General features: G+C 41.5%; 2 protein-coding genes across 2 annotated transcripts; both read right to left on the bottom strand.

Moving 5' to 3' along the window:
• Positions 1–37: 37 nt before the first annotated feature.
• tvp23b (trans-golgi network vesicle protein 23 homolog B (S. cerevisiae)) lies at positions 38–7,302 on the bottom strand. The gene is made up of 7 exons (XM_030774344.1): positions 7,264–7,302; positions 6,762–6,835; positions 6,258–6,402; positions 5,394–5,483; positions 4,932–5,057; positions 2,235–2,363; positions 38–461 (listed from the first exon to the last, which is right to left on the bottom strand). The coding sequence occupies exons 1-7, from the start codon at positions 7,273–7,275 to the stop codon at positions 435–437; spliced, it is 603 nt and encodes a 200-aa protein (XP_030630204.1). The 5' UTR covers positions 7,276–7,302; the 3' UTR covers positions 38–434.
• A 1,644-nt stretch (positions 7,303–8,946) lies between these two features.
• trim16 (tripartite motif containing 16) lies at positions 8,947–15,898 on the bottom strand. Its single transcript, XM_030774857.1, has 6 exons — positions 15,248–15,898; positions 12,419–12,514; positions 10,956–11,189; positions 10,424–10,595; positions 9,795–9,890; positions 8,947–9,564 (listed from the first exon to the last, which is right to left on the bottom strand). Exons 1-6 carry the CDS (start codon positions 15,896–15,898, stop codon positions 8,951–8,953), a joined length of 1,863 nt encoding a protein of 620 aa, XP_030630717.1. The 3' UTR covers positions 8,947–8,950.
• Between the last annotated feature and the right edge of the window lie 309 nt (positions 15,899–16,207).

The raw sequence follows: 16,207 nt of genomic DNA, 5'->3' as shown, positions 1-16,207 counted from the left end.
TAGAAATGTCAACGCTGACAAATAATCAAATCAACAGCATACGATGAAAAACCAGTAAACTTTCATGAAATATTTTACATCATCCCATATAAATGTAAAGCATTTATGTTATTACTTTGGTGTTCTCTCTCTCTCTCTCTCTTTGCAAACTATCAGCATGATCTACTAAAACAGCAGGAGTTAGTAAAGAAAAGGTACAACAAATGAACACTGCATGGATAAATGCTTGGTGTGGATATATGCTCAGATACAAAGAGACTTGTCCAGACGATGCCGTCATCTCCTCCACGTCTCACTGAGCTCACCACAGTCCCTCTGCTGAATTCAGCAACAAAATATAAAAAATGTCCTCGTTTTGACAATTGTCTTTAAAAACCTACACATCGCATTAAGAATAATGCAAACTTTTCTAAAATCCTGAAGGTGAATTCTCTTTAGGTTTCTTCCTCTTTCGTCATAGCCTGTGAAGAGAACAGAACAAAAACAGAATTCAGTAAAGCACTTGAACAGAACCAGCTCAAATACACAGATGCATACAAATGAACTGACATATGTAACTAGTGACAATTAGCTAGCACAATTAAAAACAGACAGTGTGACCTTGAAACAACAACAACAACAAAAACAAAAACTGTTAAATTCAGGGTAAGGCAGAGCCCTGAAGAAACACTATGCCCAAATGAACAGTGTTTAAACCTCCTGGTCCAAAGTCAGAATAAAAGGTAAAAACTTAGAGGACCCAGCATTTCAAAAATGTACCAAAGAAGTCAAAGTGTATCCTCTGTCAGTCAAAACAGTACAGCCCTAAATGCAGCCCTCAGTGGCAGTAAGGACAGGAACTGCAATGAAGTCAGTAGTGGGACAGAATTACTGAGAGTATGTTGGGCTGCAGTACTTTATCAGAGCCTAGGAAGTCTGAGAGCAAACACGGTGCATGTGAGTTTCCTGATACATCACACATGGAGTACATGTGAGTTTCCTGATACATCACAAACACGGTGCATGTGAGTTTCCTGATACATCACACATGGAGTACATGTGAGTTTCCTGATACATCACAAACACGGTGCACATGTGAGTTTCCTGATACATCACAAACACGGTGCATGTGAGTTTCCTGATACATCACAAACACGGTGCATGTGAGTTTCCTGATACATCACAAACACGGTGCATGTGAGTTTCCTGATACATCACACATGGAGTACATGTGAGTTTCCTGATACATCACAAACACGGTGCATATGAGTTTCCTGATACATCACAAACATAGCACATGTGAGTTTCCTGATACATCACAAACATAGCACATGTGAGATTCCTGATACATCACAGACATAGCACATGTGAGTTTCCTGATACATCACAAACATAGCACATGTGAGATTCCTGATACATCACAAACATAGCACATGTGAGATTCCTGATACATCACAAACACGGTGCATATGAGTTTCCTGATACATCACAAACATAGCACATGTGAGTTTCCTGATACATCACAAACACGGTGCATGTGAGTTTCCTGATACATCACAAACACGGTGCATGTGAGTTTCCTGATACATCACAAACACGGTGCACGTGAGATTCCTGATACATCACATTTCAAAGTGCTCAGAATGCACTCAGAATCTTATTTTTTTTAATCACACATACATGTCAAACATGTACTTTTAGATAGTTGCCAGTCTGAGGTGTTTTCAAACAGAATGAGGCAGAAGCTCCCTTTCCCAATAAAATGATTCTTGTATGAGACGTATGATGAAACCAACCACGTTCAGGTGTCACCGTGTGGCGGAGCCAAACCGTCACTTTTTCCCCAATGAAGCACATAAACCCATATCACACTGTTCCAGTGCAGAGAGTCACTTTTTTCAAATAATTTGGAAAAAAATAATCATAAACTCTGCAAACTGTGGGCCACTACTGCACAGACCTGATCCAGTTACTATGGGAGCAGCTCTGGAATGTGATAAAAACAGGAAGAGGAAGGCCATTGCACTCTGATAACTGTGTGACACCAGATACATTTTGTACTTTGGTGGTGGTGGAGAGAGAAAAAAGTCTGTTCCCTTCCCCATCACAGAGCAACAGACATACAAACCAGTTTTGCCTACTTTTTTCACCATCACGGTCATTTGTCTGGGCTATGGGCATCTACATACTGTATTCAACCATATGGCAGCTTCTTGATACGCAGCTACACTGTAGTATTGAAATAAAGAACATACCTGTTTTAAAAACTGTCGTCCAAAGTAACTTGTTGCCATGTTTTTTAGGTTAGAGCGTGTGCCCACTTTACAGCGTATGTATCCATACAGATTAGCTCCCTGTAAGACGATTCCCATGATCACCACTGCCTGATTATGGGAGAGAGATGAAACACACACACACACACAGAATTAAAAAAAAAAAAGACAACTTTTCCAAGACACTTCACACATCCATTGTTACCCTCATCAGGATAAAACAAAATTGCTCAGGGGGGAGAAGGAGCTATAGTTGCCCAACAACCACAATGCGAACGGCAGCCTTTCAAATGACAGGCAAATCACACTCACATACCATCACTGTTAACACCAGAGTCACACTCACACACCAACACTGTTATCACCAGAGTCACACTCACACACCATCACTGTTAACACCAGAGTCACACTCACACACCATCACTGTTAACACCAGAGTCACACTCACACACCAACACTGTTAACACCAGAGTCACACTCACACACCATCACTGTTAACACCAGAGTCACACTCACACACCAACACTGTTAACACCAGAGTCACACTCACACACCATCACTGTTAACACCAGAGTCACACTCACACACCATCACTGTTAACACCGGAGTCACACTCACACACCAACACTGTTAACACCGGAGTCACACTCACACACCATCACTGTTAACACCAGAGTCACACTCACACACCAACACTGTTAACACCAGAGTCACACTCACACACCATCACTGTTAACACCGGAGTCACACTCACACACCATCACTGTTAACACCAGAGTCACACTCACACACCAACACTGTTAACACCAGAGTCACACTCACACACCATCACTGTTAACACCAGAGTCACACTCACACACCAACACTGTTAACACCAGAGTCACACTCACACACCATCACTGTTAACACCGGAGTCACACTCACACACCATCACTGTTAACACCAGAGTCACACTCACACACCAACACTGTTAACACCAGAGTCACACTCACACACCATCACTGTTAACACCAGAGTCACACTCACACACCAACACTGTTAACACCAGAGTCACACTCACACACCATCACTGTTAACACCAGAGTCACACTCACACACCAACACTGTTAACACCAGAGTCACACTCACACACCATCACTGTTAACACCAGAGTCACACTCACACACCAACACTGTTAACACCAGAGTCACACTCACACACCATCACTGTTAACACCAGAGTCACACTCACACACCATCACTGTTAACACCAGAGTCACACTCACACACCAACACTGTTAACACCAGAGTCACACTCACACACCATCACTGTTAACACCAGAGTCACACTCACACACCAACACTGTTACACCAGAGTCACACTCACACACCAACACTGTTAACACCAGAGTCACACTCACACACCATCACTGTTAACACCAGAGTCACACTCACACACCAACACTGTTAACACCAGAGTCACACTCACACACCAACACTGTTAACACCAGAGTCACACTCACACACCATCACTGTTAACACCAGAGTCACACTCACACACCATCACTGTTAACACCAGAGTCACACTCACACACCAACACTGTTAACACCAGAGTCACACTCACATACCAACACTGTTAACACCAGAGTCACACTCACACACCAACACTGTTACACCAGAGTCACACTCACACACCATCACTGTTAACACCGGAGTCACACTCACATACCATCACTGTTAACACCGGAGTCACAGTCACATACCATCACTGTTAACACCAGAGTCACACTCACACACCAACACTGTTAACACCAGAGTCACACTCACACACCAACACTGTTAACTGCAGAGTCACACTCACACACCAACACTGTTAACACCAGAGTAACACTCACACACCATCACTGTTAACACCAGAGTCACACTCACACACCAACACTGTTACATCAGAGTCACACTCACACACCATCACTGTTAACACCAGAGTCACACTCACACACCAACACTGTTAACACCAGAGTCACACTCACACACCATCACTGTTAACACCAGAGTCACACTCACACACCATCACTGTTAACACCAGAGTCACACTCACACACCAACACTGTTAACACCAGAGTCACACTCACACACCATCACTGTTAACACCAGAGTCACACTCACACACCATCACTGTTAACACCAGAGTCACACTCACACACCATCACTGTTAACACCAGAGTCACACTCACACACCATCACTGTTAACACCAGAGTCACACTCACACACCATCACTGTTAACACCAGAGTCACACTCACACACCATCACTGTTAACACCAGAGTCACACTCACACACCAACACTGTTAACACCAGAGTCACACTCACACACCAACACTGTTACACCAGAGTCACACTCACACACCATCACTGTTAACACCAGAGTCACACTCACACACCAACACTGTTAACACCAGAGTCACACTCACACACCAACACTGTTAACACCAGAGTCACACTCACACACCAACACTGTTACATCAGAGTCACACTCACACACCAACACTGTTACATCAGAGTTACACTCACACACCAACACTGTTAACACCAGAGTCACACTCAGATTACTGTAGGTTACTGCATTCTTCTGCAACAAGGCTGGGACTGTGGATGCAAAAGCCTCCCACAAGGCAAAAAAAAGTACAACTGGATCCTCACCAGCCACTTGATTCCGAAGGAAAAGAGTGTGGTGAAGGCAAAGATGACCCAGATAACGGGACAGATGATCAGGCCGAGCCAAAAGATTCGGGACTCTGCATCTGAAGAACTCTGCTTTCCTGTATCCTGCTCAGAAGACAGGAAAGAGAAAATGTTCAGATCTTAAGCACATGTAACTTGCAGTTTTTTGGAAAATGACTAGGTAACAAAAGACAGGGTTAAAATCCAAATCACTCAGTCTTGTGAATAAACTTGGGTAACAACCATGACTGACGATAATCGATTTATAACCAAACACTGCACTAGCGATTCTCCAGCTGATGGCAAGAAACATCTACATACAGAATTCTCTTTGTGGGTCTCATAAAGTGAGCATGCTGTTAGGAGCTGCTGTGGGGTTTTTTTCTGATCCACAGTGAGCGAATGTTTCTGCTCTGTCCATATCAGGCAAATGTCACGTACCTTTCTTGATTCAAACACCCAGTGGCTTTTCCCGTCGTCATCGATCTGGTTCCACCACCTCAGCCCAACCATCAGTCGACCTGTGACATTCTGATGGGCGACAACAGATCAGAGGGTTTAGACAGATCATCAGCTGCTTCTTAAGATCTGAAGTGTTCACAGTTCACAGCAGTATTATAAGCAGAGGATGGCTGGTCGTATGAGTTGACGTCAATGCACTCACAGTATACGACGCACTGTGCACCCTCATGGGATAGACTATTCATTGCATTTGTCTCATAAGCAGCCAGACAACACCAACTCTGTGTGAAAGCAGCTGAAATAACTGAGGAGTGTTGGTGTATCTATCTTTCTCTCTCTCTCTCTCTTTGTCACACAGAAGAGTTTGGAACAGATACTGACAACATAATGTAAATGATAGTGAAGCATAAATCAGGCCCCTGACAGTGAGACAGAGACTCATAATAACATTAATAATAATAATAATAATAATAATAATAATAATAATAATACTACATCAAAAATTATTAGGTTTCTGTTTTTCTAATGTGCAGAACAAAAAGCCAAATGCCTCAAAGCATTAAAAAGACTCCGTCACAAAACAACTGCACAGCTAGATTCAGAGACTAAAACAATATGCAAACTCCACAGAACAGACTGATAGCTTTGTACACAACCATGCACCATTCTGCAAATAAAACAAGAAAAGACTAACAGCACTAAGAATGGGAGGATATCTGATGATAAATTAAAGGCAAGTTTGTCAAGTTTGAATGCTTGTATAAGGATTTTAACTCTACAGTCCATTATAATAGTTAGGAGGTTTTTGAAAAGCAGATGTACAGGGCAGGCAGGAACTCTGACCTTGACTGTCCAGAAGTCACAGGACAGCAGGAGAATGATGGTCACCATGCAGGCGATGAAGCTGTTACTCAGATACTCACAGAGGAGGTACACTAGGATGGCGCTGACCCGGAAGAACAAATGAAAGAAGGAAGCCACTGGATGCCTACAATATAATTTCATACTTTATGTATATGTTTTTTAGTGTCAATTATTAAGAAATAGAGTATAAGCGGTACAATACACCGGCCACATGGACTTCCCTTATAAACTCATGGACTTATCGGTCTTGTAGTGTGGGTGTGAGGAGTACAACACGCACGTGAGAACACACATTTACAGCATTAAGGATTTTAAGTAACTGTGTCACAATCAGTACCAGACAGATGATTTGATTATTGACTTCAGAAAGGAGAGAATGGTCCTTACAACTAATCTCACATGAATTAGCCTAAATCACTCACAGGTCATAAATAAGTAAACTCTACAAGTTATCGAAGTAGAACTTCGTTAGAGATAACTCACTTGATTTTCTTCTTTCTTGACCGAGTACCATCCTCCTGTGCATCAAAGAGTGACACCTCGTCGTCGTTAAAACTCTAAACAATGAAACAGTCATGCAATCCATGAGGAAACGAGTTTACTCACGAATTGCAGGAGTAAAAAAAAACGTAAGCGACCAAATTAGCTGCCCATCAAAACCTCTCCGCCCAAAAATATATTATATAACAAAGTTGTTCATAAGTGACGTAAGAAAATATTGCACCCAACTCACCTCATTATTAAGACGTCATTACAAATATGTCGCTTCAAACTGATTAAATTTAACAACAATATGAAGAGGTCCCGAGCAAATGATTACAACAAACATGGCTAGCCGCCTGACTAGCTTGCTAAGACGGCTTGCAAACCGACAGACAATTATAACATTACACTAGGCTGAACAACATCTTACATTTTTATGTTAAACATTAGACTCTCTTATCTGTAGCTCTGAAAGTCTGCGAGGACTTTCCATTTTACGTACCTGTCTCATCATAATAAATGTTGTTATCAGAGAGTTCCCTTTGTGGCCCGCAACTTCCTGTGACGTAAAGGAAGGCTGTCATGTTGATGCCCGATGGCTGTCAGCTTAGTCCGGGGATATCAGCATCCACGACCCAAAACACCGTAATAAACAAATCAGGCATAATTCAACGAAATGGATCAAACGGATTCCAGAGGAGTCTTAGGGGGGCAAATAAGGAAAAGGGTTGGTTTTACCCTATAGATTCTGTACTCCTAGCATAGCTAAACAGGGTCACTTCACAAGACTTTACGTGAAATAGGCCTATACACTACATCACATAATATTTACATTTAGGGACAATAACCCGAAATACACCTTTTGTATGGTGAAGTCATTGTCTCAAATTTTCTTTGATTGTCTTGTAAGCTGTGCATTTTGTTCTGACTGCTCTGACTTGAAATCAGATTATAACTTTAATCTAAAATTGTGGCATATGTTATTTTAATCAAACAGAGCAAAGCAAGTGTATTGTAAATGCTGTGATTTTAATCATTAGACATAAATGCAAATGCATGAAAACTGTACTTAAATGTGATGCTTTTGTGTATGATCTGTATTAGTGTCTTTTAAATGAATAGCAATCCTTTACGTTTAAAAACTATTAAACTCAGTGAAGCATTTTTGTTGAATGCTGTCAGTCTTTTTTTCTTTCTGTTATCTGTTTTTCCTTTTTCTGTTTTCTTCATTATACTGTTCTTCATAAGTTGGTATGGTTTGTAATTTAAATGCATTTCAATAAATAAATAAATAAAGATAGCTGTCAGAAATGATGTACAATGTTTATCTAGGGATCGTGTGCTGTAATATTTGCATGAATGGTAGCATTCACTCACTTCTTGTCAGTATTTTAGGTCATAATGTCTAAATAATATTGGATATTTTGGGAAAACATTGCTGGTCACTTGGAAATCTATGGCTGTATGTTGAAATGTGTTGTTTTAATGTTGGAAAAAGTTCATATACATTTGCTCACCCAAATCAAAGTGATAAAATCACTCATAACTTTCTTTTTTAGCTATTTATTTAAGAATACAGCAGTAAATGTAAAAAAGAAAAAACGAAGAAGAAAACAATTGAAAGACTAGAAGCTATCTTGTGGTTCTGCAGTTTACATATGCAGATGCCGTGTAACAGAACAGGTGTAACCACACTTTACATGGTTATTTTGCCTCAAGACATTGAAGGCACAAAATGTTTCTCCTTCAGAACAGCAGTTGACCCTATTTGCACAGAAACATATTTGCACACACATTCATTGCACAAACTGTGCAGCAACAGAACGTACAATGTAACAGCAAAAAGAAAACTGAAAGATAATCAGACAGCGCAGATAACTTTCCATTATTTTGCTTGAGGCATTGGAGTATAAGCCAATGCAAACCATGGTTAAATTACTGACAATGACTCTCTACTATTTTTTATGCAGTGGCATGTACTAACCAAATAAATGAACACAGAAAAAACAGGCTCACCCAGTCCATAATCAACAACCTGTTTTGTGGATGTTAAACTATACAAATTCACTGAAATGCCATAATTGTACCATTTAATTTATTTAAACAATAAAATAAATTGTCTAAACACCAGCATCTGAATATAATTACAAACTGTGATGAATAAAGGAGCTTGTGGACCCTTGGAGTTACTACTGCGACAGTGTTGGAGGAACAGAAGTTCCATTTGGGGGTGTTGTGGGGGGTGAGGGGCTTTTAAGAGGAAGCGGGTCTCCTGGATTAACTAGCAAAACTACATTCTCCTTCTTTGACAACCAGAAGGCGGGGTATAATGGCTCCAGAAATTCTGCCTGATACTGATGAATGAGAAACATGTCTTCATCGAAACCGTAGAAGGCCAGCTGGCCTCTGGAGTAGTCCACATACACTCCAATGCGTGTCACCTTGCTGAAGCTGAGCGGAGTCTCGACATCGCTATGCCAAGCAGAGAAGGTGCGACCGTTCCATTGCAGACACCAGGAGAAGTTGTTGCCGGTGATGCAGCTATTGGTCTCCTGGCCTTTGCGGTCAATGCTCTTATAAGTGAGGCCAACATGAGTCCCCTCTCCGCTCATGTCCACCTCAAAGTAATGCCGACCCAAATAAAAGCTCTCTACCGCGAGGACTTGCCGCCAATGCTCAAAGCGCTCCGGCACGTCTGGATAGCTGTGTTGCCAAGGAGTAGTGTTGGTTACTTTACGGTTATCTTCAGTGAGACGGAGGAACTTGTGTGCTGTTTCAGCGTCAAAACTCAACAGAGTGGCATCTACCAGAAGAACAAAAACACTGAATTCAGACTCAAACAGGAAAGAATCAACATGCGTGACAAGCTCGATGCAAAGAGGAAGAAATGTGCTTGTGTATATTTCCATAAACAAATGATTCATGTGTGAGAGAAATGGATCACAAACACGGGGGGGGGTTTCACATGCTCTCAGAATACAATTTGGTGTTTATAAACTCTGTGACGTCTATGGGAAAACCAAGCATACTCACATTTGAGAAAGTCCTCTCGCGTTTTTGGGTCAGGTATACTCAAGTTCTGCTTGGAAGAGATGATGGCATGGACTGTTGTTTTTATGCTCATGTTGTCTAGGGATGCAAAAAACAATATATTTATATATTGTTATATAAATGTAAATATATTTATAGACTATTATCTGAAATGAACGTAACCAGTGCATCATTATACATTAAGCCATCAAAGATATTTTTGTGTTCACACGCTCAGGCAACACTGCTGAGTTTTGGTTTGGCGTGGTGACTGCCTTTTCTGGTTTCCACTGGAAGCTTCACTAGGGACACACTGACTGCTGTTGCTCTGGGCCACGGGACAAGCTCCAGCTTGCCTCTGACACACACCTATTTCAATAACTCTATGTCTCTGCGCTAAAACCTTTCTTCCTTGTTGTGTGGTTGGTTGTTTGTCCCGGAGCCAGAAATAAAAACATCTGATGTGCTGGCAGTCTCTTTTTTTTTTTTTGAGGATTGGGAACTCTTAAAGGTCCCTAGACGCTTGTTCTGAAATATGTCTTTATGCATAAAGGGAATGTGTATACGTGTGTACCTGTCTGTCTGTCTGTCTGTCTCTGTGTGTGTGTGTGTGTGTGTGTGTGTGCTCTCACCACTCCTGCAGGCATCTCTGAGGGTGTCCAGGTAGGCAGTTAGATGTTTCTCACACAGCTCCTCTGTTGACTGTATGATCACTTGACTGAAGGGTTTTAGGCGGTCCATCAGGCCGATGTACACTCCCGGCAGGGAGATGTCTGGAGTCTCCTTTTTCCACTCACTGTGCTCCTACAAAGAAGATCCTCACTTTACAAACACTGTTCACACCCTTTTAAACTGACACAGTATCTATGAACGACCATAACCACTTTTCATATCTCCACATCCTAAATATGGAATTCTGAGAGTCTCAAGTCTTAAAAAGAAGATTGTTTGCTTACTAATAAAACAGTGCATAGAGGAACCTATGAGAAAGAATATAGCAGCTCACAATAAATGTTCATGAAGTGGCCCTTGTGCAATGTTACTGGAATGCGTAAAACCTATGATTTAACAGTGTTTGTTTTAGTTTCACATAAGACCTTAGGCTTGAGCTGATTAGACCAAAACTGGCATCAACAGCAAATCAAGCTTTTTATGTAGAAGTACCTGAAGAAAATCCACGTCATTCTTGTTCTTGGAGATCCTTTCCATCTGCACCTGGATCTTTTTCAGATCGGTACACCTCTGCTCCAGGTGAGAACGGATTCCCTCCGCCTGCCGCAGGGCCTGCCGCTCCTCACCCTCCAGGATCTCCGTCACCTCCCGCTTCACGGTCTCCACTGCTGCCTGCAGCTTTGTGAACTGCTCCTCTATGACACTACGAACCTCTGTCACTGACGTCTGAGGGGGAGAAGAAGATCATTTTCACTTTTCAGACATGGACATGATCAAGTAGAATAATCCTCAGAAGACCAGGATTTAGTTTCAGGCCTAGAATTTAATATCTAGAAACTCTTCAGGATTAATGGTGTCAGAATTGAACTAGATCAAAAAAGCCTTCATTTGCTGTAGCCCTCTAAAAAGAAGACTGCCAGACTCTGGAGCAGAGATGCAAGGCTAGTGAACAATAAGAGGTCTTTGAAATCTTAGATTTACTTTTGCAGTAGTGTTTTCCATTGCTTTTAGGCTGCTGTAAAACTGAAATTCTTTATTATTCTTTGCTGGTTTGGTGTGGATGTCCTCAAATACAACTTTTGACCATAATTTACATTAATAATGTTCAGTAGTTTATACAAGTCAGTTCTTATTTACTTTGACAAACCCTAGAACGTTTGACCTTTATATAAAACTGAGTGTGTTTCCGTCACAACACACTAAGATAAGATCCTAGAGAGTGAAAACAATGACGTAATGTGTAAGGAATTTATGAAGCTTCTCTGTCCTCCACACACAACAGTTGACAGTAGTGGGGTTGGTAACTGGCTGAAACTATACACTAGGTCTCCTTTGAAAAAAAAAAGAAACCAGTCGGGTGTTGTCCATTATAAAGGATTTCAGAACCTACTAAGGTAGCATCATTGTGCACCTAATGCGTGTGCTGCCCACAGATAAAACGAATAAAATTGCGACAAGAGACAGACATGAGACGGAGAGGGCTGTCAGTGAACAGTAAGCACTTTGGAATTTCTGAACAAAGCTGTTCAGAGGGTAAACACAACCTTACACAAAGCTGTTCAGAAGGCAAACACAACCTTACACAAAGCTGTTCAGAGGGTAAACACAACCTTACACAAAGGAATGCACTGCCCTGTGGGAGGAACCTGTGACCTGCATCCTGAGCTAATTCTGTTCTGTCATGGACACTGTGTGAATGTGCTGCCCATGTAAACAGACATATACTATCTCTACACTACAATGATTCACTGAAGACAGTCTTATTAATTATACTGGTACATTATTTCATTTTATTTTCATTATTACACGTTTAATTGTATTGTTTGTTCTGCGATTGGATGTGACGTCAACTTCTGACCATACTTTGATGTAATTAAAGACACGGCACAAGGCTTATATGGGACAAAGTTCTAGTGGGGTGAGGAGGTGTGTGACAAATGCAAATCTTTTCATACCTCAATGGAGACAGTGTTGACCTGTAGCTTATTGATGGCATTCTCTGCTGCAGTCACCGTCTTCACAGTCTCTGCTTGTTTGTCACTGAGTTCTTTCTGAGGAGGCGAACAGACAATATGGAAACTGAGTGGACGCCTGTTTCCATTCGGGATTGGAATGCAGACAAAATTAAAACATAAATCACCTCCTGAAGATTACATACAGCATTAGTATTGTTAGTCAACATACTGAGCACTAACGCTACCCACATCATTGTTTTCATGAGTGTCGTGTTTGTTATTTGAACTGATTTCTGGTTTAACTGACATAACTTCTTTTATCAAATGTTACTCAGTTCTACAGTATGCGTCATTCTAAGGTCGACATTCCAAAGGCAGGTCCGGACAAACCCTTCAGAAATGCATGGTATCCAGTGTAAAACTTGTTCCCAGTGGGGAAAGGGTGGTAGAGGAGAGGGGGCTCCATTAAATTTGCACTGGAGATTATGTCTTAAGTCGATTTGAGAGGGAGAACAAGAACAGCAGAGGACACCAAAGTGAGTGTGTCTCTTCTGTATGAGAGGATGGAGCAGACAATGTTTTAACTCTGGAGTTGAGAGTATTCTTTGGGGATAACTGAGCATTTAGCTGTTGAGTGAAAACACCATTCAATGGCTTTGTCATTTAAACTCTACCCTTTTTTCTGGCTCTTTGTCTGTTTCTCTCTGTCTCTGTCTCTCTCACTGTCTTACTCCTTCTTCCCCTGTCTTTCTTAACCCTCTCACCTAATTCCTTTTCTTAGCCCCAGGTGGATGCTCAGTTTAGTTAAAACATGCTCTACTTCCCCCTTGGTATGTTAGAACAGTGGGTGGACTCGTTATGCCTGATGTGGCTCACAAATATATATACTAAGGAAATCAGAGGAAAATTTGTGCAGACATAGCTGATATTTGGCATGCAGATAACTACAGTGAATACCTGTCAGATGGCACAGCCTGGTGATATCAAAAAATTGTGTGAAATTGTGTATGTAGCAGTTTCACTGAATATGTTAATTTACTGAGTCACTCCGATGTTCAGTATGTTCTCAAATTTGTTTTGAAACTTCATTCCTTGATTTAAGCACCCAAATCCTTTGAACATTTCTTTCTACAGAGATCTAGTGAATATCCACATGTCATTGTGAGTTTGGGACGTTCTGTTAAAGAGAAAAAAAGAAACCATCCTGTTTTTTCGGCTTTGGGTGTGATAAAACAAATGCATTGCTCATGTAATGTTATGTAAGACTTTTGTCAAATGGGATCAATCAAACAACTTCCAGGACACAAGCAGGACTGCTCTTTAATGTCAGGAATGAGAGTGTCAAAGTGCCGCTCTGCTACCTGTTTGTCAGGCGGATCTGTGTGAACCTATTTCCACTTGCTAAACTTGTTTCATGGTGTCAAACCTAACGCTCTTTTCCTCTTCTGAAATGAGAACTACGTGGTCTTAATTGAGTGAAGTTCAGATTTAGTGATCTTTTTCATGCACCTTGTTCCTGAGGTACATCTGTCTATTAAGACCAAAAAACAAACAAACAAACAAAAAAACAGAACACAAAAACCTGTAAACCCTAAAATATGTTTTTGTTTTGTATTACGATGAAATTCTGTGAATCTGTGAAAATCTGTGAACATGAACACAGAATAGCAAAAAAGCACCTCCAAATACACAGACAGTGTCTTGATTCTGTGTCTCTATGAAAGACAATAAATGCTGTTTAAGCTAAAACACTAATTCTGTTTAGAAGTTATGTCTCCAGTTCTTTTTCATTTAGCCAAAGGCCATTATTTCTACCACTCCTTTTGAAACCAGCTAACTTATCTTTCACTCTCCAACAAGTAGAATACATTTAGCCAACCAATACTTCATGTTTGTTTGTTTGTTTTTAATGAGTGTTATTCCCTATTCATTGATTTTTTAACCTCTCTGGTTTTCCACTGACCCTTGATTGACTGTCACTGAAACCAGTTTATCTTAAAATAGCTTGTATGACATGCATTTCCAATGGAGTGTTTCACCATGTGGATAACAAAGTGACTCTGTAACTTCAAATGACGTCTGGATTTTTGTCTGACTGCTTTCATCTCTCAGACCAGAAAACAGGAAGATAATCTCATGTGTACCTTGCTAATCATTTAGATTAAGATATGTAGGATGACCTTTGTGCCTTTGTGTGTATTTGATGAATGTTAAGACATAGGCTAATCTGTTTCCATGAGTGATTCAATTACTTTAATCTCTCGTAATACATGACAGATTAACTGTATCCACTGTCGAAACACAACTGTGATTAAAGCAGTCTGAGCAAAACAAAAGAACTCTCCTTCCTCTTGCAGAGGGACCAGACCTCCACTTAGAACCTGGGCCTGTGGCATGTGACTAAATCGGTCTCAAATCATTACTCCTTTTCTGTGTGCCAGACAATGAAAGAAAAAACTATCTTTTACCTCCTCACCCTGAACCCTAACAATGTATGAACCACGAACATCAAAGAGTGAATCAGGAAGTGACTTTACAGATCTGTAACACTCTGTCCCATGCATACAAACACACAGACACAGATAACAATCAGGTGTCAAGCAGCTAGTGGGTGTATGAAGGAATGATAAAAACAGAGTGCAGTTTTTCAGTGTAGTAATTCATCGGTTTAAAACTGTCAGCCTTCAGGCTGATAAAAGTCTTCAAACCTGCTACTGCTGGTATAACTGAAGCATCAGTGGCTAAAAGCATCCAGGCATGTGCATATCTGTGTGCTTGTGTGTGGGAGTGTGGGTGTGTGCGTGGGTGAGGGCTTATTTGTGTTGGTACCTCAATTTTCTTGCGGGCATCAGCTATGGGCATGGTGTTGTGTCCGCGGTGTTCCTCTGCCACGCAGTCCTGGCATATACAGCAGGCGTCTGCACAGCAGTAAAACTCCAGGGGCCAAGTGTGGTTCTCGCATGTCCGGCGCTCAATATCCCTCAGCGGTTCCACCAACCGGTGGCTCTGAAATTTGGGGTTCTCCAAGTGCGGACGCAGATGGGCTGCACAGTACGATACCAGACAGGTGAGACAGGACTTCTTCGCCCTACAGACTGTTTCAATGCAGGAGTCACAAACCACATCGTCTGGACCCACAGGCTCCTCTTTCACCTCCTCTTTAACTGGGGAGGGAGGTTCAGTCTCTCCACCGGAGTCCTCCTGTGGTTTCTTAGGGTCCTCAGACTCCTTCAGGTCCTCCTGGATTTTGGTCTCCTCAGCAGCCTTGGAGTCCTGGGCTTTTTTCTCCTCTGCTTTACTGTCATTCACAGTCTGTTTGTTACTGATTCCATTCACCTGAGTTTTTTCAGCAGATTTAGCATCAGGGTTTGTACTGCACTGAGGACAGTCTTTACTCTTCTCCCCTTTCAGACAACCTGAGCACTGGCTGCAGTCTGGCTGACCTGAGGTTGGTGGTTTGCCTTGTTCAGTGTCTGCCATGGTTCTCTGTCCTTCTCTCAATCCTTCTCACACAAGCTTCCTCTCTTGCTTTATTTTTGGGTACTGTCTGTTCTCAGTATGCATTCAGACGAGGACAGGAGAGCTGTGAAACAACAGTTTAAGTATCTGAACGTCAGCAGAGCTTGTGCTTGTCTGCTCCTCCTACCACCCAAACACACACCCACACACACAATTCCCTTTTTTTTTCAAATGAGAACATAGAGCTACAAACAAGCTAGATATCACTCTTACCTCAGTGCTTTGTGACTACATGTCACACTTATGCAATCAGCTTAATGGCAAAGGAAA

The sequence above is a fragment of the Chanos chanos genome, chromosome 5, assembly GCF_902362185.1.
Source record: "Chanos chanos chromosome 5, fChaCha1.1, whole genome shotgun sequence".
Lineage (NCBI taxonomy): Eukaryota > Metazoa > Chordata > Actinopteri > Gonorynchiformes > Chanidae > Chanos > Chanos chanos.
This window is presented reverse-complemented; position numbering and strand designations above follow the sequence as displayed.

What these genes read in the sequence shown, in the direction of transcription:
- tvp23b (XM_030774344.1), bottom strand. An exon ending in GTGACTTCTGGACAGTCAAG is followed by an intron (nt 5,484 to 6,257) that starts GTCAGAGTTCCT and finishes GTCGCCCATCAG; the next exon opens with AATGTCACAGGTCGACTGAT. An exon ending in CCTTCGGAATCAAGTGGCTG is followed by an intron (nt 2,364 to 4,931) that starts GTGAGGATCCAG and finishes TCCCATAATCAG; the next exon opens with GCAGTGGTGATCATGGGAAT.
- trim16 (XM_030774857.1), bottom strand. Translation starts at nt 15,898, where the DNA reads ATGGCAGACACTGAACAAGGCAAACCACCAACCTCAGGTCAGCCAGAC. An exon ending in TCAACACTGTCTCCATTGAG is followed by an intron (nt 11,190 to 12,418) that starts GTATGAAAAGAT and finishes TCTCCCCCTCAG; the next exon opens with ACGTCAGTGACAGAGGTTCG. An exon ending in GCGAGAGGACTTTCTCAAAT is followed by an intron (nt 9,565 to 9,794) that starts GTGAGTATGCTT and finishes TTCTTCTGGTAG; the next exon opens with ATGCCACTCTGTTGAGTTTT.